General features: G+C 37.9%; 1 protein-coding gene across 4 annotated transcripts in view; it reads right to left on the bottom strand.

Moving 5' to 3' along the window:
• The window catches only part of CUL2 (cullin 2), a 105,374-nt gene extending 81,879 nt beyond the window's left edge, over positions 1-23,495 (bottom strand). Inside the window, exons 1-3 of one of the 4 annotated variants that reach the window (XM_040450959.1) lie at positions 23,084-23,263; positions 22,511-22,667; positions 968-1,108 (exon numbers count right to left, since the gene is read on the bottom strand). In XM_040450959.1, coding sequence (XP_040306893.1) covers positions 968-1,086 — 119 coding nt within the window. In that variant the 5' untranslated portion in view covers positions 1,087-1,108; positions 22,511-22,667; positions 23,084-23,263. Of the gene's footprint in view, positions 1-967; positions 1,109-21,938; positions 22,066-22,510; positions 22,668-23,083; positions 23,264-23,335 lie in introns of those variants that run through there. The other 3 variants (XM_040450961.1, XM_040450962.1, XM_040450958.1) reach the window with 3 other exon arrangements.
• Positions 23,496-26,210: the final 2,715 nt, after the last annotated feature.

Raw genomic sequence — 26,210 nt, 5'->3', positions numbered from 1 at the left:
ATGCTCACCCAGCCTTGGGCCCTGGAAGACACTGCGTATAGTTGGTGAGACTGCCATCCACAACTTTGCCCCAGATACCTGTGGCCAAGGGTTCCTAGAGACCCCTTAAACCTTCCAAATACCAAGAAGCTGCAGTATTTTAATATTTTAGAGTTTTTTCTTGGTGCCAGAGTTTATACCCCAAGTGCTGAGGTAGAATAGTAATTTTATATATATTTGTAAGTAATATATATTATGTATATATTTTTAAAAAGAAAAAAAGATAGCTGTCATGTAGCAATGCAGAACATCAGGGTTCAGATTGTTCTAGGGAAACCACAAATTTGTATTTTCATATAAAACTGGTAATTCATAAATGTAAACAAACCAATTAAGAAACATATTTCTAACTGTCAAGTCATCAAACTTGCCATTCACTACCTAGAACACTCTTCTCCCAGGTATCTGTATGACTTGCTCCCTCACTTTAGTCTAGTTCAAATATCACTATCCTCAGAGAGGCCTTCCAAGACTATCCCATCTAAAAGAGCTGCCATACTCTAATCATTCTCCATGGCCTTACCCTGCTTGATTTTTCTCCACAATATTTATTACTACCTGTTAGTAGAAGCACTGGCATTAGATTATTTTAATACCTGTTTATTGTCTGTTTCCCTTAGTAGAGTGAAGGGAAAGTGGTTTGTGTCTTACAACTGTGTTCCCAAAGTCTCAAGCATACCTGCCATATACATAAGTGCTCAATAAGTATTTGTTAAATGAAATGTTATCAGAATGCTGACTGCCACATACAGGTGATGAACTTAGAAATGTAAACAATACATTTGAAAGTAGTCACAAAAGCATAAACCTGTTCTCACTTTTCAACAAGTTTGTCAATTTTAGGACATTTATCAACGTTCACTGATACAGTTATTGATACAATATCACTATCAATACAAGAACATTTATCAATGCCACTAAAGGATACGAGAAGCGATCGTTCCATGTTGCTCTTTCAACGTATTCCAACATGACAACAGCTTTGATTGTCGTTAAAAGTTTGTTCCATGTCTCATCAAAATCTACTACTCTTGGTTTCAAAGACATTGTGCAAGTTTAGTGTTGAAATCTGTTAATTAAAAACAATAGTAATGTTAGCATGAATTCTACAGACAAGTTAATTGTTTTCAAAGCATCGCATAATTCAAGAGCATGATAGACAAAAGGGATGAGAACCTAGCACATAGTAAAAAGACAATAAACACTGGCTACTATCTTTTCATGACTACCCAGATGAGGAATTACGTAGAATATTTACATTCATTACAAACTCTGGGAAATGGAAAGCTTTTACTACAAACTGTTTATGACCAAGAATGTTGTTCCGAAGATTTAGAAGCCTCACTTAATGTGTTGAGGAAAAAAAGGCCGGACTGTATTAGCCGAAACGCCAACTCCTCATGAGAAACTCATCATGAGAAATATGCAAGAGACACTTAATAAAAAGGTTTTGGCTCTAAATCCTCGTATGTGCTTCTTAAACTGGGGAATGAGGTAGTATGTGGGGGAATATGAGAAGACACAAGAAAGTAAAAGGGTTTATTTTCCCAGAGCACTAGTTTAGGCAAAAAATTAGGGGAGGAAATTTCCATTTCTATCAAAACAAATGAATTGTAGAGTAGAACGCAAAATTTACATGAACTTAAAGATTTTTCAAAAAATGTATAGATTTCAAAGACTAGCAGGGCCGCAGCAGAGAGCTGAGGCTCCATCTTAGACTCTCGGAGTATCCAGTCCAATTCTCCTAATGAAAGCACAGCTCTAGCATGGAACCTCTGGTTCAGGTGACCCTGACCTGCCTAGCAGCAAGCTAAAAGATTCCTTTTGCCTCCGAGACAAGCTATACTCTACAAGTTAGCTGGTTTCTGTAACAGAAGGATCCTAAGGGTAGCTGGCTCAAGTGGTAGATTCCAAACGCTTCTCAATATCACATCAGAAAAACAGAATTAAAAGAGACCTCTTTTAAAGTTAAATTTAATTGCTGAAGGGAATACTTTTCTGACACGTGTTTTAACACACTCCCTAAAGTTTTCCATTATGACTGGAACTGTGAACACCAAGCTAGTCTGTAGGCGAGGGCCAACTAAGGAGGAAACCCTTTCTCTTATCTCCCACTGTAGGAGTAGGAAATCAATGGGGAGGAGGGGAAGAAGCATAAAGAAAAGGAAGAGAAGACAAGGGGAGGAAAGTAGGTACACAACCGGAGATGGCCCTAAGCCCTTCTTACACTTGTTCTGAGAAGAATCCAAGGAGTCCAAGAGACTTCGAGGAAGAGAAAGAAAAGGAATCAGTAAGAAACCAAACAAAATTCAAGAGGATATGTCACACTGAATCAACATACCAAAGACTAACCACTGGGCTTTATTTAAACTTCTGGTACTAACCAGAATGGATAAACAGTAATCTGTGAGAGTGAGAGGGAGGGAGGGAGTGTGTGTGTGTGTGTGTGTGTGTGTGTGTGTGTGTGTGTGTGTGTGTGTGCTGGGAAGGGGTAGGGGAGAAATGGGAGGGCGGGGAGAACCTAAATCTCTAGCTTTACATCAGGGAATTAACCTTAACTCCTTGCCACTCTTATTTACCACATCCTATCCGACTGTGTTCCTGAATATTTCTTAAATCCATCCATTCCTGTGTAACCCTATAAATGCTCTGGGATCAGAGCCTTACCAACTCTAGTTTGTATTAAAATCTCATTCACCAAATAAATAATAACTTAATATTTATATGGTACTTACTATGAGCCAAACACTACTCCAAGTGGTTTACATAAACTCATTCAATTCTCCGAATCATCTGATTAGGTAGGTCCAACTCTTTCCTCCATTTTCCAGATAAGAAAAGTGAGTCAGGGTGATTAAGGCTAAGAAACCCACTTAAGGTCACAGTACTACTTAATGGTGGCATCAGGAGGATTCAGACCTGTGTTGGATCCCATGCTCTTAACTGCTATATGCAACTATACTGCCTAACTAGCATCTTTGGTGAATACTTAAATACTTGCCAGGTACCATTCTAGCCTCTGAGTATATACAGTGGTCAATAAATAAAATTCATGACCTTCAGGGCACCTGGGTGGCTCAGTTGAGTTGGACGTCTGACTTAGGCTCAGGTCATGATTTCATGGTCTGTGCTGACAGCTCAGATGTGGAGCCTGCATCAGATTCTGTGTCTCCCTCTCTCTCTGCCCCATCCCCACTTGCGCACGCACATGCGCATGTGCTCTCACAAAAATAAACATAAAAAAATTTAAATTCATGACCTTCAAGGTCAGAATCTCAGAACTGACACTCAAAGACAAATTACCTACCTAAACCAAAAAGTTGACATCACTCTTGTACTTACAGCCGCTTGATATTTCCCACTATAGATAGCACTAAGTTTAAGCTCATTGACAACATGATTCTATGATTTGACCTTAGACTAAAGCCTCTCTCCAGGTTCCTCTTCTCATGGGACTCCCTTACTTAACATCACAATCCAGTAATTTCTCTCTGCTTAGAGGTCACTGAACACAACAGGCTGATTCATATAACCAGCCTTTACATTTTGTTTTCTATACCTAAAATTCTTCTTCTTCCTCCCTCTTTCTACCCATTCACCTAACTCCTACCAATACTATATAGCCTTGGTTCAGTATATCTGCCTTTAAAAAACTTTCTTGGGCCCATTTAAACCAGGTTAGGTGCCCTATCTTATGTATTACATGAGAATTCTATGCTTATTTCTATTAGAGTATTAACCAACCTGAACTGTAATTATCTGAGTATTTCCTGAGGGTAGGGCCTATTTTCCAACTGTATATCAAAAAGTTGTCATGTTCCCTTCATAACAGTTTTCTTCCCTTATAAAAATGGGACATACTATCCACTGCTTGTAAATTATTTTAATGGTTGCATAGATTGCCTTTTGGCTTCATTCAAGTTTTGATTCAAATGAATCATAGTGCCTTTGACTTCTCTTCTGAGGCCAACAGATTTATGGTAAAGTGGGATCATGGGCAGTGATAATCCATACTTAGACAGAGGTCAAGGTGAAAAAAACACCAGCCTAGTGAAACATACTAGAAATTCATGAACCAATAGCTGAAAGTATGCTAAAACTGTCTACTAAATTCTCTGCTTGTGCAATAGAAAGCTCACATAACTAAAAAAAATCCAAGTTCTTTTGTTTTATCTGAATTGCTTACATGATAATTTATTCATTAAGAATTTATGTAAGAATACTATAGAGCAAATAAAGAAACAGGGCCACAATCACTGCACTATTCTCCTACATCTTCCAAGCTGTCTGGTAACTCATAAAAACAAGTAAGAGTCTTCTTCACCCCTGTGCTCTACTAGGGACCACACCAAGGTCCTATGCCTGACAGCCTGCCAGGACCATTTCCATCCCCACTCAGATTATGTCCCACTGAGTATCCACAAAGTTCAAGTGTCACATTACCACTTTAGCTTTCTTCTGAGTTCCACTCATGCAATGTTAGGATTTGCAACACTTAGGCAGTACATAGGTACCATGCCTAAGGCCCAGGAGTATTATGAGCCCTAAAAACAAATCACAGGCTCCAAATAAAAAAACAAACAAAACAAACAAAAAAACAAAAAAAATTCATGTGTCATTTTATTTCTAAATAACATCATCAGTATTAATTATAGTATCTGTAAACTTTTCATTGCATTTGAAAACAACTTATAGACTAGATTTTCTCAGAGAACCACTTCTTAATATGTATTATCAATAGTAAATTTGGGGCGCCTGGGTAGCTCAGTCGGTTAAGTGGCCAACTTCAGCTCAGGTCATGATCTTGCGATCTCGTGAGTTCGAGCCCCGCGTCAGGCTCTGTGCTGACGGCTCAGAGCCTGGAGCCTGTTTCAGATTCTGTGTCTCCCTCTCCCTGACCCTCCCCTGTTCAAGCTCTGTCTCTCTCTGTCCCAAAAATAAACGTTAAAATTTAAAAAAATAGTATATTAAACAATTACAAAAATTATTTACATAATTATAGTTATATGATCCAGAAATTCCACTCCTACATATATACCCAAAAGAAAACATGGCCACACAAAAACTTGTACACATATGTTCACAGCAACATTATTCATAAAGGCAGAAATTCATAATTATTCATAACTCAAATATCTATCAATACTTAAATGGATAAAATACATTATATACATAAAATGGATCATTCTTCCTCAATACAAGAAAAAGAAGTATTGATAGATGTTACAAAATGGATTAACCTCAAAACCATTATACTAAGAGAATGAAGTTGGTCATAAAGGCAGTCTTCAGAATGCCTTCTATGCTATATATGTTATATATTCAAGCATTACTAACCTTCAACCTGCAAGTCAGTAAATCCAGACTGTAGGAAACTACTGGATAATCAGATTTCTTCAATAAACTATGCACACAGGTAAAAGAGAAGAGAAAAAGAGAGAGGGAGAGATATATGGAGGGGGAATTTAACTAAGACTAAAAAGCACATTAATCAATCACAGTATGAATGACTTTGTTTGGGTGCAGATTTGAGGTCTTTTACATTAAATTATGATACCCCTGAAAACTTAGACAATGATGGGATATCTGATGACCTTAAAAAATTAATTTTTATAGTCTTTATAATGATAATTTTTTTAATGAAAGTCCTTATCTATTAGGGTCATATTCCAAAATATGTATGAATGTAATGAAATTCTGAGATATGCTTCAAAATTAATAGCTTGCTTATGAATTAATAATTGTTGAGAATGAGTGACAAGTACCTGAGGGTTTATTTTACTATTTTTTTGGTATATATTTGCAATTTTCCAAAGGAAAAAGGTAAAAATCCTCCTCCTCAACAGCATTAATAGTTTCATAAACATGGGGTAGGGGAGCACATAAAAGAAATAAGAATACTTAAAAAAGAAAAAAGATATTAATCTAAGTGGTCCAACATGCAATCAGTATGCATCTAAGAAAATCAGAATGAGAGGCAATCATCAGAGAAAAAAATATCCTAGAATGAAGAACAGGAGTTTTCCATCTAAAAAAGATCAACACAATACCCAGAATATTTAGTTTTAAAAATAAAAAAGAGGCACCTCTCTTTGACATATTAAAAGACTGGGGATGGGGCGCCTGGGTGGCGCAGTCGGTTAAGCGTCCGACTTCAGCCAGGTCATGATCTCGCGGTCCGTGAGTTCGAGCCCCGCGTCGGGCTCTGGGCTGATGGCTCGGAGCCTGGGGCCTGTTTCCGATTCTGTGTCTCCCTCTCTCTCTGCCCCTCCCCCCTTCATGCTCTGCCTCTGTCCCAAAAATAAATAAACGTTGAAAAAAAAAAAATTAAAAAAAAAAATAATAAAATAAATAAATAAAAGACTGGGGATGAAGAAAAGATTCCAAGTTTTCAGAAAAGAAGAACAGGTTACAACAAACCCTAAGTTGGAAAGTCTTTAGATTTATTGATAGCAACGCTGGAAGCTGGAAAGTAATATAAAGCAATGTTTTCAAAATTCTCAGGGAAAATAAACTAACCACCTAGGATTCTCTATCAAGAGTGATATCAATTTACTTCCCATCCAGTCTCTTTTTGTAGGAAAATAAAAAATATATTCTATCAGGAGGAAATGAAACAAACGAAAAAAAAGACTTGGGATCCCAGAAAGAGAGGGATCTAACAAAGGAGAAAGGAACAGGAATTTTTCAGAATAGCACCTATGCAGATTTTAAAAACAATCTGCCCAGGGGCACCTAGGTGACTCAGTTGGTTAAGCCTCCCACTTTGGCTCAGGTCATGGTTCATGAATTCAAGCCCCATGTCAGGCTCTGTGCTGACAGCTCAGAGCCTGGAGCCTGCTTCAGATTCTGTGTCTCCCTCTCTCTTTCCCTCTCTCTGAAAAATAAATGAACATTAAAAAAAATTTTTTTTAATAAAAAAATAAAAACAATCTGTCCAGATAGACACAGAAGAACAAAGGGCTCCAGGAGTGTTATCCCCAAGAAAAGGAGAAGCAGGAACTAACAGACTATCTCAGGTGTCAAACAAACTTTTCTTGTAAAAAAAGTAGAAAGTTAATATTGTAGACTTTGAGAACCATTCAGTCTCTGTTACAACTACTCAATTCTGCCACTGCAGCACAAAAGCAGCCACAGAAAACAAGTAAATGAATGAGCATGTTTGTACGCCAATAAAACTTTACTTATGAAAAACAGGGAGAGGGAAAGATTTGGCTCCTGGGCCATATTTAGCCTGGGCCCTTCCCTCCACACCCTCACTCTCATTAGGTGCTATGTTTGGACACAGAAAGAAGCTGGCAGCTCTGGTGGAGAATTTGGGGGCAATATAGGTGCATTACATTAAAATGTAAACAAAGGATTAAGACTTCCTAGTTAGGACACAAAAAGCCTGAATCATATCAACGATGTCGTGTTGTAGGACACAAAATCAGTGTATAAAAATCTGTTGCATTGGGGCACCTGGTGGCTCAGTCAGTTGAGCAGTCAACTCTTGATTTCAGCTCGAGTCTTGATACCAGGGTCGTGGGATTGAGCCCCGCACTGGGCTCTGCACTGAGCGTGGAGCCTGATTAAGATTCTCTCTCTCCCTCTGTCCCTCTCTCCCCAGCTCATGTGCCCTCTTTAAAATAAAAAAAAAAAAAAAAAAAAAAAAAAAAAAAGTTTTATTTCTATACACTAATAACTATCAGAAATAGAAATGAAGAAAACAATCCCATTTACAATTGCACCAAAAAAAAAAAAACTTTGGAGTAAATTTAATCAGAGGTGGAAGACCTGTACACTAAAAACCATAAGACACTGAAGGAAAAACTAAAGAAAACAAATGAAAAGATATTCCATGCTAAAGACACTCCATGTTAAAATGTCCATACTATCTAATGCAATCTACCAAGTCGATGCAATCCCTATCAAAATTCCAATGGCATTTTTTTTCCCACAGAAATAGAAAAAACAATGCTAAGATATTATGGAACAAAACAATAACACAAACTCACATATACAGAGAACAGACTGGTGGCTGCCAAACATGGGGAGTGAAGGGTGAGCAAAATGGGTGAAGGTGGTCAAAAGGTATAAACTTCCAGTATTAAAATAAACAAGTCCTGGGGATATGATGTACAACATGAAGACCACAGTTAATAATACCATGTTACATATCTGAAAGTTGTTAAGAGAGTAAATCTTAAAAGTTTTCATCGCAAGAAAAAAATGTTTTATAACTATGTATGATAACTGATGTTAACTAGACATACTGTGGTGATCATCTGGCAATATATACAAATATTGAATCATTATGCTGTAAACCTGAAACTAATATGTTATACGGCAATTATACCTCAACAGAAAAAAAAAATGAATGAAAAGAAAACGAAAAGCTGCAGCCTGGGAGAAAATATTTTAAGACATACCTGGCATAGGACAGATACACACACACATACACACACACACACACACACGCACGACTAGTATCCAGAACTCTCAAAGAAGTCTATGTAAAGAACTCTCAAACTCAATTAATAAGAACACATACAATCTAATTAATAGCGAAAAGACCCAAAGAGTTCAGAAATACTGATGGCAAATGAGAACATAAAAGAAATTCAACATCATTAGTCATTAGAAAACTGCATATTAAAACCTCAACAAGATACCACTATACACCTATTGGCATGGGTCAAAAAACCTGACAGAATCAAATGCTGATGAGGATGTGGAGCAACAGAAACTCTCATTTGTGCAAGTGGAAATTTAACATGAAATAACCACTAGGCAGCTTCTCTTAAACATGTATCTTTTCACTTGACCTAGTAATCCCATTCCTGAGTATTAGAAATAAAGGTAGACATTTATAAAAAAGCCTAAACACAAATTTTTAGAGCACTTTAATTCATAACTGCCCCAAACTGGAAACAACCCAAATGTCCATCAACTGGTGAAAGAAAAAACAAAATGTGGTGCATCCACACTGTGGTATACTATTCAGCAAAAAAAGGAACAAATTACTGATATATGGATGAGAACAGATGATTGATTCTCAAAAGCATTAGCTAAGCCAAAGAAGAGATTCATTAGACTACCTATTGTAGGATTCACTTTACATGACATTCTGGGAAAGGCAAAAATAGAGAGACATACATCAGATCACTGATGTCAAAGGCTCAGTAAAGACTACAAAAGAGCAATAGGAAACTTTTGGGGTGATATTAACTATGATGGTAGTTACATGACCATATAAAATTATCAAAATTCAAAGAATTTTTTAGGGTAAATTTTTCTAGGTGTAAATTACACTTCCATAAACTTGACCCCTCAAACTCAAGATGTCCATTCTTCTGCAATATTCCACATCTCAGTAAATGATATCCTCATTCACTGAATTCATCAAGCCAGAAATTTTATTAGTCATTCTTGATTTCTCTCTTACTGTTCTTTACAAATCAATCCAATCAATAAGTTATTCCAACTCTATCTTCTAACCACTCTTGCATTCATCCGCTTCTTCCCATTCCCACTGATAACACCTTAATCCAAACCACCACCTCTTACCTGGCTACTGCCATAGTTGCCTAAGTGACCTGCCTATGTCCTTTTTTGACGCCTTGGTACATGCCACATATCATGGCCAATGTAAGCTTTCTAAAATGCAAATCTTATCATTTCATACCCTCTGCTTAAAATTCTTAAAAGACTCTAACTTAAAATCTTTAGTATGTATCAAATATTTTACTGTTTAACAAAAAATAAAACTCTGTGCTGTCTTAATTTGATACTCTGACATCCTTCCCAGAAAATTTGGTAAATATTTTACTAATATTCTGAAAACAAAAATTTTTTAATCAGTTACCAGTTCTAAGAGAATAGCTAGGCAACCTAAGATAAAGAGAATAAAGAAATAATCAGGAAAATCACATAGATAGGCTATCTAGATTTCTGACAGAACTGTTCTAAAATCTCAAATTTTAAGTTTTTCTCCTTACTACACATACTTCACTCCTCAGAACACTAAAAGGTGACCTGTCACTAGCCTTTCCTTTCTCCTGAGAATCTTAACTTTCCAGTAAGTTTTAGGTTTCTGAGGCTGAAAGAGAGCTCCAAAAGAACATGTTACTGCCCAAACTATGATGTGGTAACATTGCCTGACAAAATTCCTATCCCTAAAAATGTTTTAAAAACAAATTTACTAATAATAACAGAAATTTAAAAAAAGATATAACTTTGCCAAGATCAGATGGATTTTAATTTGAATCAATATTGTTCTTCACTTAGACATTTTTCATATAAAGAACTAATTTGGATAATTACATTTCAGCAGGTAAAGCAGTTAACAGAATCTCAAAACATTGAATTTTAAGTATAGAACTGAGGTTGGTACATAACTGGATAAATATTTTATTTGAAGTATAAACTATTTTAGTAAAATGTATAACCATGTTTAACATCTTGATGAAGGTGACTGTAGCTTAACTATTGATAAATGCTTTAGTGTGCCACATTTCAGCTGACTTCCAAAAGTAGGATTCATCAATAATGTAAATAGCTAAACACTTAATATTGTGGTTCTCTTTTTAGTAAAAAACAAAACTACCAAATGATGACTTTTTATTTCAGTATTGAAATACAGGCAAAAATTTGACTATTCCAAAAATTACCAATAAGATATAATACTGGGGCCTAAATTAATTTCAGGTAAGTCAATATACCACATAATTTTTTTTCGGTAAGCTTTATGCTCAGTGTAGAACCCAATGTGGGGCTTGAACTCACAACGTATCAACACATGAGTTCAGATCAAGAGTCAGATTCTTAACCAACTGAGGCACCCAGACGTTCCCATAATTTGTTTTTAAGTTTTTAATGTTTATTTTTGAGAGAGAGACAGAGAGAGACAGAGCAAGAATGGGGGAGGGGCAGAGAGATGGAGACACAGAACCCAAAGCAGGTTATAGGCTCTGAACTCTCAGCACAGAGCCCGATGAGGGGCACGAACCCACTAACAGTGAGATCATGACCTGAGCTGAAGTCAAAAGCTTAACAGACTGAGACACCCTCGCGTCCCCATAATTAGTTTTTTAAATGACATTCAGCGGGCTTACAGCAGGTTATATTTGAATTAATATAATTAGAATATAGCTAATTATAATTAATATAAATTGAAAGAAAATACTTTAAAGCCTAATACAGAGCATTATTAACTTTGGAATATTTTCCATTTCCATAAGAAATGCTACCTCTACTACACACTGACTAAAAACACTACTGTTGTTTCATTTAAAAATAAGCTCCAAGATTCATCTAAACAATTTCTTCTTACTCTATTCAAATGAGAGAGCCATTAGATAGAGCGAAGAGATATCTTTATTGTTTGGAGACATTCCGTACAATGCTTTTTGTTGCAATAAGATTTGATCCACAGAGCTCTAAGTACTCTACAACGGTCATTTCTGTATGTTCAAAAAAAAAAAAAAAAAGGAGGAAGTGGGGGAAAAAAAAGAGAAATACAGTAGTCTCTCATCAATCTTGGTTGGCAAAATGTAGATTGCAGGAAGAAAACCCATAAGTCTCAAATAAAAAAAAAAAAAAAGAGGAGGACAGTGGGGAGAAAGGGATATATTTATGCTACAATAAATAAGTTATAGAAGGCAAGTGCTTCCAAAGTAAATCCACCTGACCAGAATTAAAGACCCTTCTTTCCTCAATGAACTTGAAATTCTCCCACAAGTCAGTATAGACTGTACTTTTTTTCAAGTTTCACATCGCTCTTATCAGCATGAAGTTTAATGTCCTTTTTACTTGCTTTCTCACTTTTTTCTTTTCTTAATAATTTAGGCAAGGACTTTAAGACATCAACCAGCCTTAAAAGAAAAAACAAAAACATTCTCATATACCTATCTCAAATGAGTTACAGAATGTGAATCTAACTCCCTCATGGATAGGCAAGCTCAAACTGGCATGCATACTAGACAAAGCCATTACCAGCCAGCATTTTCACAAATAATTGCAACATCCAGAGCACAATTTTTCCTAGGCCTGATCTCCTACCCAAACATTGAAAAGGATTACCCTAATCACCCTGTCTTTACACTACCCAAAGACTTGCAGTATTTGTTATCCTATTCTTTTGAAAGATAAATCATATCTATTTTAAAATATTGGACTTAAATTTTTTTCACAAATACAAGGATTAATAGTAATTTGCTTTAGCCGAGTTTTTTGTTTGTTATGGGTTACATGACTTTTATGGAGGAGAGGAATCACATTCTGAACAGTTGCTACTGGTTTATTATTGGCTGTACTAAAATTCAGAGTCCTTGCTTCACCTTCCAATTCTTACCAACTTTATTTATCACTATTTCTCAACTGGTCCTTTTTTCCAGACAAATTAATGTACTTGCAAGCTCCTGTATATTAATTCCCACTTAAGTTCTGGCACAGCTATAGAAGACACAGACATGGGAGAATAAGAAAAAAGTGATACAGGGGCGCTTGGGTGTCTCAGTTGAGCATCCACCTCTTAATTTTGGCTTAGGTCATGATCTCACAGTTCATGAGATGGGCTATAAGCACAGAGTCTGTTTGGGAGTCTCTCTCTCTCCTCTCTCTCTGCCCCTCCCCCCTCGAAAATAAATAAACTTAAAACAAAAAAAGAAAGAAAAGGTGATACAGCTATGGCAGATACACATCAGCTTCGCTGACCACCACCTCCTGTTTAAAATCCCCAACACAGGGGCGCCTGGGTGGCGCAGTCGGTTAAGCGTCCGACTTCAGCCAGGTCACGATCTCGCGGTCCGTGAGTTCGAGCCCCGCGTCGGGCTCTGGGCTGATGGCTCAGAGCCTGGAACCTGTTTCCGATTCTGTGTCTCCCTCTCTCTCTGCCCCTCCCCGTTCATGCTCTGTCTCTCTCTGTCCCAAAAATAAATAAACGTTGAAAAAAAAAATTTTAAAAAATAAAATCCCCAACACAGCTTGAACAACACAACCTCTTACCATTCCATTCTTTCCCTTAAGTGTCCCTTAAGGTAAAAGAATAAAGACAATCCAACATAGCAAGTTGTAAAAATAAATGACACCATAATGACACCAATTTTCCCATAGGGGGACACTAAGCAGGATGTACTTTGCCCATTCTTTACCACCATCGTAACACCTAACTACAGGCTTGTTAATAACAATAATAATAGCAAACCTTTATTGACTGCATATGTTCCAGAAACGATGCTGTATACATTTTATACATCATCTAATTCCTCAGAATAACCCAAAATGGCTATTATTAGAAACTACAGTTGGCTCGGAGCAAGTGGATGGATGATAGTTAAGCCTTCTACAAGAAGGCAAGTATCACCTAAAAAGTCAAATGTCTCAGAGTGGTGGAGGAAGTTTCTGCTAGATGTCAAAACATAAGAAAGAAGGGCTCCTGGGTGGCTCAGTTGGTAGAGCATATGACTCTTGATCTCAGGGTTGACTCTTGTGGGTTGAGCCCCACACTGAGAGTAGAGTTTACTTTAAAAAACCAACAAAACATGAGAAAGAAAGAAGGAAAAGAAGGAAGGAAAATACTAGACTCAAAAATGAAAGGGTGTGGGGGTGCCTGGGTGGCTCAGTCAGTTAAGCAGCCGATTTTTGATTTTGGCTCAGGTCATGATCTCATGGTTCATGAGATTGAGTCCCATGTCAGAGCCTGCTTGAGACTTTGTCACTGTTTCTCTCCCTCTCTCTGAAAAATAAACAAACATCTAAAAAAAAAATTAAAGGGTGTCAATCAAGAAACTATTCTGTCAATGGCAATGTGATACTAGACTAGTTACTATTTCATTTTTTCCATCTGCACAACATAAAAACAGTATAGGGGCACTTGGGTGGCTGAGTCGATTAAGCATCTGACTTTGGCTCAGGTCATGCTCTTGTAGTTCATGAGTCTGAGACCTGCATCAGGCTCTGTGCTGACAGCTCAGAGCCTGAAGCCTGCTTCGGATTCTGCATCTCCCTGGCTGTCTGCCTCTCCCCCACTCATATTCTCTCTCTCTCTCCTTCTCTCTCTCTCAAAAATAAACAAACATTAAAAAACTTTTTAAATAACATAAAAACAGTATTACAAGGCAATATTTATAAATACATTTCAAGTTTGCTGGACATTGCTAAGTTCAGGTAGTATTGTTTTCTACTCTTTTCTATCATTTAAATTTTCCATCCATGCTTTTGAATCTAATGAAGACCAAAACTGTATCACTGCTGAGATCTTTATGCCTTTACTCTTTCTCATACTTTATTCCCAAACTATCAATTAAAGACTTTCTTTCATTCTACTTTTCTCATAAGCAGTTCATTTTAATGTTTACGGGTTTCAGATAGAAAAAATACAATTCCTTTCATCATAATGCCAATTTCCATAATCCTCAATTATCTTCTTCATAACTGCTTTTTTAGCCCTCTAAAATTTAACTTCCAAGCTCTAGTCAAAGTTTGGAGATCTCTAAGTGCCAACATAAAGCCATCTACAGAAAATCCGTACAAAATACCCTGTCCTTACTTACATTATATGCAAAACTTAACTCAAGATGGAAGAAAAACAGGGGCGCCTGGGTGGCTCAGTCAGTTAAGCATCTGACTTCAGCTGAGGTCATGGTCTCCCGGTCCGTGAGTTCAAGCCCTGTGTCAGGCTCTGTGCTGACAGCTCAGAGCCTGGAACCTGCTTCAGATTCTGTGTCTCCCTCTCCCTCTGCCCTTCCCCCATTCATACTCTGTCTCTCTCTCTCTCCCTCAAAAATAAATAAAAGCATTAAAAAATTTTTTTTAAAGATGAAAGACATATACTTAAAAGATGAATATAAAATATATAAAACATAATAGATATAATATATAATAAATATAATAAATATAAATTAATATTTAATATTTAAAATATAAAATAAAATATAAAAATATAAAAACAAAAAACTCAGGGGTAGGGGTGCCTGGGTGGCTCAGTCAGTTAAGCATCCAACTTTGGCTCAGGTCATGATCTCATGGTCCGTGGGTTCAAGCCCCACATCGGGCTCTGTGCTGACAGTTCGGAGCCTGGAGCCTGCTTCGGATTCTGTGTCTCCCTCTCTCTCTGCCCCTACCCCGCTCACGCTCTGTCTCTCTCTCTCTCTCAAAAATAAAAAAACATTTAAAAATTTTATTTTTAAAAAAACCATAGTTAACGAAAACAAAAACTCAGGAGTGCTTGGGTGGCTCAGTCAGTTAAGCGTCAGACTCCTGATTTGGGCTCAGGTCATGACCTCACGGTCACATACAAGCCTTGTGTCAGGCACCAAGCATGGAGCCTGCCTAAGATTCTCTCTCCTTCTGCCTCTCTCTTGCTCACTACCTCTCTCAAAAAACAAAAACACACAAAAAAACAAAAACTCATAGAAGAACACACAGGGGAAAAGCTTTGTGACACTGGATTTAGCAATGATTTCTTGTATATGATGCCAAAAACACAAACAAAAGAAAACATAAACTGGTCTTCATCAAAATTTAACTTTATGCACCAGAGGACACTATCAAGAGAGTGAAAAGAATCCACAAAATGAGAAAAAATATCTACATCTTATATGTCTGATAAGAGATTAACATCCAGAGTATATAAAAGAACACATTAACAACAACAAATTTTTAAATGGGCACAGAACCTGGATGTTTCTCCAAACATACACAAATGCCCAACAAGCACATGAAAAGATGTTCAACATCACAAGTCACTAGGGAAATGTAAATCCAAAGTACAGTAAGATACCACTTCACATGATGTCTATTATCACAACAAGCAAACAAGCCAAAAATGAAAAATAACTAATGTTGGAAAGGATGTGGAGAAATTGGAATCCTTGTGCAATGTTGGTAGGACTGTAAAATGGTGCAGCCACCATGGAAAATATTTCAACAGGTCCTCAAAAACCTAAATACAGAATTACCATACAAGAGCATCAACTGCTCTTCCAGGTACACATCCAAAGGAACTGAATAGTAGGCAATGGAAAAGATACTCGTGTTATAACATTTACTGCAGCATTATTCGCAATAGCCAAATGGTGGACAGAACTCAAGTGCCCATTAACAGAAGAATAGATAAGTAATTGCAATACACATGAAAGAAGTATTATTCATTCATTAAAAAGGAGTAAATTCTGATACATGTTACAACATGGATGAACCCCCAAACAGTATGTCAAGTCAGATAAGCCAGATGCAAAAGAATAAATACTGTATGATCCTCCTCTCATAAGCTACCAAAAGAGGCACATTCATAAGACAAAAAGTAGACTAGAGGTTACCAGGTGCTGGCAGGGGAGGGAATGGGGAGCTATTGCTCAATGGTTGCAGTTTCTATTTGGGATAATGAAAAAGTTTTGGAAATACATAGTGGTGATGGTTGTGAAGACATTGTGAGTACAATTACTGTTAGCGAACTAACTACACACTAAAAATGGTTAAAATGGGAAATTTTGGTACGTGTGTTTTACCACAATAAAAAAAATACAAAAGCAGGTACTGTCCTTTTCATTTATTTGTTTTGAGAGCCAGAGGGAAAGAGCATGCATGTGAGCAAGGGATGGGTGGAGAGAGAGAGAGAGAGAGAGAGAGAGAGAATCCCAAGCAGGTCCTGTGCTATCAGTGTACAGCACGACGTGGGGCTTGATCCCACAAACCACGATCATGACCTGAGCCAAAATCAAGAGCTGGACATTAACCAACTGAGCCACCCAGGTGCCCCCCTAAAAAAGATGCTGTCCTTATAAATGCTTAAAACCCAGATCATATGGACAACAAAGTTCTGATGCAAAAGAAAGTATCTGAATCTCAGTGCAAAGTGATCTCCAAAAAAATTTAAATGTAATCAAGACAATATTTAGAAGTTCTAATACTTGGAATACTTCTAATATTTAGAAGACAAAATGTCATTATTTTTGGTTCATATAGACTTCTACCAAATAAAAGAAACACTCTGACAGATAGTTTAACATGTTTCTTCAGGCTCAGGACTATTTGTGGATCTTTTTCTTGTCACATTCATTATTTTGGTAACTTCATACTACTTATGTGATTATTAGGACTGTAAGAAAAGTATGCTCTATTTCTCAATGTCAGAAAATAGTTGTAAAAAAGGGGGATGGCTAACATAAACTCTACAGTGTCTAACTGGAATCAGTTATCAGTATGAACTCATGGTTTTTGATACAACATACATACACACATACAAATAAAAAGGTACAGAAATAAACATGGATGTTTGTGCACACACGGATTAATGTGTATACATAAATATATTTCTAGCTCTGCTGGGAGGGCCTAGGAGCAATGACACCTCAGCAGTAATAAGCACACATAGCATCCAGATCTTGGTTTCTAAGTATCATTCTCCAAGAAGGAACCAGAGCTCCTTGGAGAAGTGATTGATTCTAGGGCTGCAGCAGAGAAATATAAGATGAACCTGGAAAATTTTTGGTGCCAGAAAAGTAGTGCTTTCTTAAAAAAAAGAAAATGGAAGTATGTCGAAAAGACAAAGAGCCAACCTGAAGGCCACAGCTGGACCAATCTGAGCAACAAAATAATGACAGCATTAGATTATAAACCACAGAATAAAATAAGTATCTATGACTTAGTACAGATATAAACAAATTACTAAATAAAGAGAAGGGGCAGTTCTTCTTTACAGAAGAATTCCAATTAATAAATGTAGAAGGGGGACACATAGGTGGCTCAGTTGGTTGAGCATCTAACTCTTTTGATTTCGGTTCAGGTCATGATCCCAGGGTCATAGGATTGAGCCCCATGTCGGGCTCCATGCTGAGCACGGAACCTGTTTAAGGTTCTCTCTCTGTGTCCCTCTATCCCTCTCCCTACTTGTGCACTCTATCCCACTCTCTAAAATTAAAAAAAAAGGAGGGGGGATCAAGCTGGAAACAAAAATTTAAAAATAAATGTAGAAGGGACAACAATATTTTAAAATAAATTTTAAATTTTTGAAAACAAATATTTAAAAATAAATACAGAAGGCAAACAAAGAAATATAGAAGGAAATGAGAAAAATAAAATCACCATCAGGCAAACACCACTATGATAATTGCTTCAGGAAAGATCTACCAAGAATACTGAAATGACTGAGCAAAAGTTTGAGAAGAACAGGGATTATCTGCACATTTTCAAAGAATCTCCCAAAGATATCTTATAATTACAAAAGGAAAAATAGTGACTCTACAAGGAGAGAAATATGACAGACACGACTTCAACCATATAAGAATTAACATCATCTCAAATAGGATATACTGACATCCTGTACTCTGTGATGTGCAGGACTCAACATTACTTCTATAGTATCTTTGCCAAACACGCATAACTTCAATAAATCAAGGAAATATCAGACAAACGCAAACTGAGAGACAATTCTACAAGATAAATGGCTACACTCATCACAAGTGTGAAAGTCATGAAAGTTGAGAAAAGATCATATCGTATGAGACTAGGGAAACACAACAACTAAATGCAATGTATGATTCTGAATTGAATTATGAAACAGAAAAAGGATACTATTGGAAAAACTAGTGAAATTCAAATAGGGTCTGTAGTTAGTAGTATTGTACCAATGTTGACTTCCTGGCTTTAATCACTGTGCTCTAGTTGCATAAGTTATTAACATTAGGGAAAGCTGGATAAAGGGCACCTGGGCGAAGGGTATATGTTTCAAAATTTAACAAAAAAAAATGTTTAAGTATTCTATGTTCTCCTTCAACTGAATTAAAACAAAGTTGAGAAATTCAAGAAGTATTTACACAGCATAAATCCAACATTTCATTATTAGAAAAGCAACCTACATTGAAACAAGACTTAAGGTATTAATAGATACTTATTATGTATTTACAGATGCTAGAGATGTTGCCTTCAAGAAACTTACAGCTGGTAAGAGAAACAATGATAACTGTCAACGTCAATAATCAAAAAACTCTGACACAGACACAATCAGGTTATAATCCCATGATTAAATAACAATTAGTCACATCATTCATAAAGTATATAAATGAAAATCATTTAGATAACTAAAACCTTGAAATAGGACATTAACACCTACACATTTACAGAATTTAAGTTAGCTTAACACACTCACTACATATATTTCACATGGTAGTCTTATACCTAGTAATTAGTGTCTAATACTTCAAAAAGGACCATTAAATATTTTCCATCAAAGATTATATTTCTCCAATGCAGAAATAAGTTGGCTTACTTTAATCTCTAGCAAAAAGAATACAAGAGAATAGCAAAAATAACCACAAAAATTGAACTGAACTAGGTTTTTAAATCAAGAAAAATCTCAGAAAAAAAAAAACAGGTAAATTTAAAATTTATATAGCAAGTAGCTAAAGACACCTAACAGGAAATCAAAATGTCAACCAATATATAAAGTGTTAGACATTCAATAAAAAATATTCCATCTCCCCAACTCCACATAAGTCAATCAACAGAGTTCAATCATACCACAAAAGGTGTAGCAGATGCAATATCATGATCTTAACACTACTCATTGTCTCAAAACTTTTAAGGATCAAAAGAACTGCAGTGTTCTCCAATAAGCCTTCCTAAACAAAAAGTAACAGAATGACTGTACATATTCTTTTTTAATTTTTTTTAACGTTTATTTATTTTTGAGACAGAGAGAGACAGAGCATGAATGGGGAAGAGGCAGAGAGAGAGAGAGAGAGAGAGAGAGAGAGAGAGAGAGAGAGAGACACACACACAGAATCTGAAGCAGGCTCCAGGCTCTGAGCTGTCAGCACAGAGCCCGACGCGGGGCTCGAACTCACAGACCGTGAGATCATGACCTGAGCCAAAGTCGGATGCTTAACCGAATGAGCCACCCAGGCGCCCCAACTCTACATATTCTTAAAGATAGTAATACAAGGTTTACACTAACATCTGCAATGTAATAGAAACATTACTACTAAGATTCAAACCCAGGCAAAGAGCCAGATTGCTCTGAACAGATATTGTGATTAACTGATTACTGACAGAGGATTCACTCATACATTTTAAACATCAGTAACTTGTTATAATCTCCTAACATTCCAAATCTCTGCCTCTTTTTCCTAGACTTAACAATAGCCAGTTAAAAGTCTTCACAATATTAAGATTCCAGGGCTGATCCTGTCATTAATTTACTTGAATTTAATTGACAGTATATACAGGAAAACACTGCTCCCAATCACAGATATTTTCCAGCCAATAAAGAGAACAGGAAGATAAAGTGAACACAAAAGAAACAGAGCAAACTTTTATAAAAAGTCTCACAAAAAGTAACGGCTCTTTAAACAACTTCACATCTGTAGGTCCAAAACTCAGAGAGCAGGGACCAACTTACAAAATGTTGCAGTATTCCAGAGCCTTCTAAAATTCTTTCTACATTTTTTCCTTAGGTGGTCTCATCCTGTTTCATTAATTTTTAAATACTATTTAATACTCTAAAAAATACAAGGTGTCAAAGCAAGTGAAGTATGCTACCATTTTGGCAAAGTGGGGAGAGGGATATATAAATATTTGCCTATATGTTCATAAAATATATCTTTGGAAAGATATGTAAGAAAACACGAACCCTGTTTGGCTCCAAAAAAACTGGGTGATGAAGGGAGACAAGAAATAGGGAAAAATTTCTCTAAACCCCACCAAACATTTTCTGAATCATATGAATGTAGTTTCTTTTCAAAACATAAACCAACCAGTAAGTGCTGATGACTCCCCATCTCTTTCTCTCCCCACTAGAATTGAAGTCCTGTGAAGACAGAGATTTTTGTCTATTTTTGCACTACTATATCCCCACTGCCAGGACCATAGCTGGTGCCTGAAAAACATTTGTTGAATGAATGACTTCTTAACCTCTCCACTAAATTCCAGATTTGTATATCCAAATCTGGGTATACAGATGTTCTCACCTTCACTTGAACATCTAACAGGTCTTACTTAACATGTCCAATCCAATGTTTCCCTCACCACCTTCTCATCTCAATACATGGCATCACCAGCCTCCAGCTGAAGCCCAAAACCCGAGTCACTGCTGATCCAAGCAACTACACTCTCATGCAAGCCACAAGTTCAATCAATACATTTAGCTCCAAAATATACCTCAAAAATCTTTTGTAACTTGTCTCTAACACGCCAGTCACTATTCTATTCAAATCTACCACAGCCTTCTCTCGGTCTCTCTGCTTCTCTTCTCCTTTTATTCAATCTCCTCCTCCAGTCATATTGCAAATCACTTCCATCTTGACAAAAATTCCAACAGCTTTTCAATGTACTTTAAGAATAAAGGCCAAACTCCTTTGGACAATAAGACCTCACAAGATCTGCCCCCTGGCTATGACCTAACCTCTCATTTCCCAGTAGGGTCCACCTTCACTGAGCTTCTTTCAGTTTGCTGACCCCAAGCTTGATATCTCTGAGAATTTCCACGTGCTGTTCCCTCAGATAGGAATACTCTCCCCTCAGACTTCCAAAGGCTAAATCCTTCTGACTTTTCAGTTATCAGGTCAAAGGTCCCCTAAGACCGGTTTTTTTCCTGACCACAGCATCTCCGTCTTAATACCACAACTCCCTATTTCCTTCATAGTACTTAATGATTCTCTGAAATTATTTTTATTCCTTATGTATTATGTCTCTCTCTCCCACACCAGAATCGAAGCTCCAGGAGGGCAGAAACTCCACTTCTTGCTTACTGCTCTATCCCCTAATGCCTGTGATAATGCTTGACATACAAACGAAGTACTTAATATTTAAGTGAAAAGGACCTCTAAAGAAGGTCCACAACATTTAATTTAATGACTAGACTGTTGAGGATTAAAGACATGGATAAACCATCTTAATAGTCATAAAACACTGAAAATCACCAGAGGATGGAGCCTGAAGTAAGATTATTTCAGATGCATCTGAACATTCAAATACATAGAAAAGGTATTTTTCACACACTACGTGCATGCACACTGCAGAAATGTTCCCCCAAGTTATAAACAGCATCTGAAAAGAAAAAAAGGATAACTCAAAACACTGTACATCTGTTATTTCATCTGGGACTCTTTTGGAAGGGCCTTCCAAACACTGTATTTGGGCAAAAGAGGCAAAGGATAACCAATTTGTTCATTTGTCTGTCTTAGGAATGTGAGATTCTAAAGGGTAGGGTATTGCCCTTTGAGTGTTTTTAAATTTCTACTAGGTAGTCAGTAGTCAATCAGAACAAAGTGATTATTTCTCATATTTTACTTTGTACATTTGGAACAGACCTAGTTCAAAGATTTTTATACTGTCAAGTCAAAACAGCTACAGTGAATGTTAATAGTTTATATCTTATCTCCAAAACTTTAACTTCTACGATATTGCCCATCAACTGGTAATAGTAATATCCGAGGGAAAGGAGATGATTTAACAATAATAACAGTCTGCAATTTAGAGATATTTTATTTACATGAACGTATCTCTGGGGTTGTAGGTAATGGTCCAGGCTCCCTAGTGTGTAAATGCTCTGAGGAGTCTAAGAATCTTATTTCACCAGACCCTAACTGTAGAGACAGGTCTGGCGTGCACATAGGATACTCCTCCCCACAGCTATCAATCTTCGCTGTCTGCGGAAACAAAAGTGAAAATACTCGTGGTAAGGATATAAGAGACTGATGCCCCCCCCCACACCCCCAAACACAGAGTTGTGTATCCGTGTGAGCTCGTAAACAAGCAGAAGAGTACACGCACTCTCACCTTCCCTCCTTCGGAAGAAAATGGGGCCGAGGGAGGGGCGGCCAAGGCCGGGTAGGGGAGGCCCGGGATCCAGTCCAGGGGGTGGCCGGGCTTAGGGGTCAGCGCTCCGGGAAGCGGAGGTCCCTTATAGGACACCATCTTCCCTAGCCTCCCCCCTTTCATCCCTTTCCCCTCCCCCCTCCCCGCCCCCAACTCCTTTCCTCCGCCCCATCCCCGCCACCCATTAACCGGGAAGCGAAGTTTCCCGGCGCCTGCAGCCCAGCTCCCCGACCCTCAGCGGGGTTACCTTCTGCAGAAGCGGGACAAGGGACAGGGGACAAGGGGAGGGGGAGACAGCCCGAAGGAGTGAAGGACGAAGCCCCCGGCGAGGAAGGTGGGCGGCGGCGGCGGCGGCGGCGGCTGTCAGCTCGCGTTCCCCTGCTCACAGCGCTGCCATTACTGTGCGCCGAGGCCGCCTCCCCGGCCGGCCGCCGCCACCGGCCCAGGAGACACGGGGGGTGGGAGCGAAGCCCGGGGAGACCGCGCGCCGGACGCTCACCTGCCACGGCGCGCAAACACAGCAAAGCTCAAGGCCGCCGCCGCTCCAGGACGGGACAGGGGCGGCGGGGAGAGGGGAAAAGGGAGTAGGAGGGGCTGGTTACGGGATCCGTGAAACAACCGTCCTCCTGATCGCCCGGTTTTTCCCCCCCGACACACACGCTTCGATCTCCTTCTTTCGCTACCTCCAATTCCCCCCTCAGAAAGCAATGGTAGAGTCCGCGTTACGGCAAGCGCAGAGAGCCTGGTTTAGTGCAATTGCGAAAGGCCACGGAAATCGGCATTCAAAGTGACTCCTTGCGGTACTCCCTGCGAATGAGGCAGTCGTAGTTGGCTGAGCACAAGAGACTCGACCCACCAAGTTTCGGCACTACTAGTCACAATACTACTAGTCAGGTATTTTCAACAGAAGTATTTTCCAGACCTATGTGAATATTCTGATACCCCCACAATGGGGGATCTTTTCAAATGATCAAAAATGTATTAGCAAAACTACCTTCCCTTCTGACATACTCCTTTAGCAGGTTTTGTCTATAGCCAAATTCTGAAACCTTTTCCCTCCCAACGCTCTTTCTTAAAACTATCTGTGCCAATCCTTTAAGGCCCATTAAAAAATCCTGTTTGCTTCCTTGTCCAGGATATCAATTCTCTGCTATTCTCACATAAACCCATCTTTTGCTGGTAAAATAATTGGCAGATTGATTTGTGAGGTAAACAGAGTTTGAAGACTTTCCTGATGAGACTTTGGTGCTGTTAATAAATGTGACTTTTTGATATTGTGAGATGAGATATGTCAACGTATGAAAGATCTACATGACACAGTGAACCAATATTTTCCAAATATCCGACTCAGGACATAACAAAATCATGCATAGGTAAAGGATACTTTCAAAGTTCCAAGTAGACCAATGGAGATAGTTAAATATATGTATGTGTGTGTTTGTGTGTACACATACATAAAAACAAGGTACAAAAGATTCCTTCATATGATTTCAGATTCTTCATTGCAAATAACCTCTAAGAAATTACCACTTGTCAACGTTTCTATAGCCTCAGAGAAGAATATTCACACTTAACTGAAAAGACTATTAAATTCTCCTCCTAGAGCCTTCTATTTTCTTCATATACTTGAATCATAGAGAACACTTTTATTAAGCCAGATATTAAAGAGATATGCATGCGGGGGCGGCTGGGTGGCTCAGTCAGTTAAGGGTCCAACTTCAGCTCAGGTCATGATTTCATGGTTCATGGGTTTGAGCCCTTTGTCAGGCTCTATGCTGACAGCTCAGAGCCTGGAGCCTGCTTCAGATTCTGTGTCTCCCTCTCTCTCTGCCCCTCCCCTCCCCTTCTCTCTCTCTCTCTCTCTCTCTCTCTCTCTCTCTCTCAAAAATAAACATTACAATTGTTTTCTTTTTAATTTTTTTTTAAACATTTTTATTTATTTTTGGGACAGAGAGAGACAGAGCATGAACGGGGGAGGGTCAGAGAGAAAGAGGGAGACACAAAATCTGAAACAGGCTCCAGGCTCTGAGCTGTCAGCACAGAGCCTGGCGCGGGGCTTGAACTCAGGAACCGCGAGATCATGACCTGAGCCGAAGTCGGACGCTTAACCGACTGAGCCACCCAGGCGCCCCACAATTGTTTTTAATAATAAAACAATAAAGAGATATGCAAAAATGTAAAACCATGCCATTCTAATAATTTGTATTTTGGAAAATATAGTTATTATTCATAAAAATATGTGATGTATGTAGAAATGTGTAGGCATTTATTACTTTTTAATAATTAGGGTTTTTAAATTTCCCTTGTTAATTCTAACATAGTAACTATTGCTGGATATAAACCACGTAAACATAAGCTCTTTGAGATCCTCAATAATTTTTAAGAGTGTGAAGAGGTGCAGAGACCAAAAAGTTGAGAACCAGTGCCCTAAGTTATGAACTGCCCCTGCTCTTGCCACTTTCCTTTTAAACCCTAGGTGGAAGTGAATTAGCATGAAGGGTGACAGACATGAATCACTACCACTGTAACACCCCCTATTTCTAAATTCCAGAAACCTCTTATCCCTTCATAGCTTATCCAACCTATATAATAGGGAAATTACGTTTTGAAAAAAATTATAGCATCCAAGCCTTTTAATATTAAATTGAGACTAGTTCTTCATTCCAGAAAAAAAGATATTGTTTCTGGCCAACACTTCAACCCACTACTTCAAGCAATGTTGGTCTTTACCCTCAAACCTAATCTCAAACCTTAGTTCATCTATGAATCCTTTCTTTGTTTTAATTTTTAGAAGAAATTACATATATTACTTTAAAAATGTGTTTTCAGGGCACCTGTACGGGTCAGTCACTTGAGCATCTGACTCTTGATTTCAGCTCAGGTCATGACCCCTGGGTTGTGGGACGGAGCTAAGGGTGGGGCTTGCTTAAGATTCTCTTTCCCCTGCTCACCCTCTCTCTGAATAAATAAATAAATAAATAAATAAATAAATAAATAAATAAATACTTAAATTAAAAATATTAAAAAATTTAAAAATGTGTTTTGGCCTACATAATATTTATTGAATTCTTTTATTTGTTTCTTGATTTCTAAAGTATACATGTGTTTTTGTAAAAAAAAAAAAAAAAGGCAGAGAGAGAGAGAAAAAAACTCTACCTATATTGCAGAAAAAGATGACCATGTTTATTTTTTTCCCTTTTTTTTTCTTTTTTTTTTTTCTTTTTTTTTCAACGTTTATTTATTTTTGGGACAGAGAGAGACAGAGCATGAACGGGGGAGGGGCAGAGAGAGAGGGAGACACAGAATCGGAAACAGGCTCCAGGCTCTGAGCCATCAGCCCAGAGCCCGACGCGGGGCTCGAACTCACGGACCGC

The sequence above is a fragment of the Herpailurus yagouaroundi genome, unplaced genomic scaffold, assembly GCF_014898765.1.
Source record: "Herpailurus yagouaroundi ecotype Mexico unplaced genomic scaffold, PumYag 203, whole genome shotgun sequence".
NCBI lineage: Eukaryota > Metazoa > Chordata > Mammalia > Carnivora > Felidae > Herpailurus > Herpailurus yagouaroundi.
The sequence above is the reverse complement of the archived record's forward strand: the minus strand, read 5'-3'. Positions and strand labels throughout refer to the sequence as shown.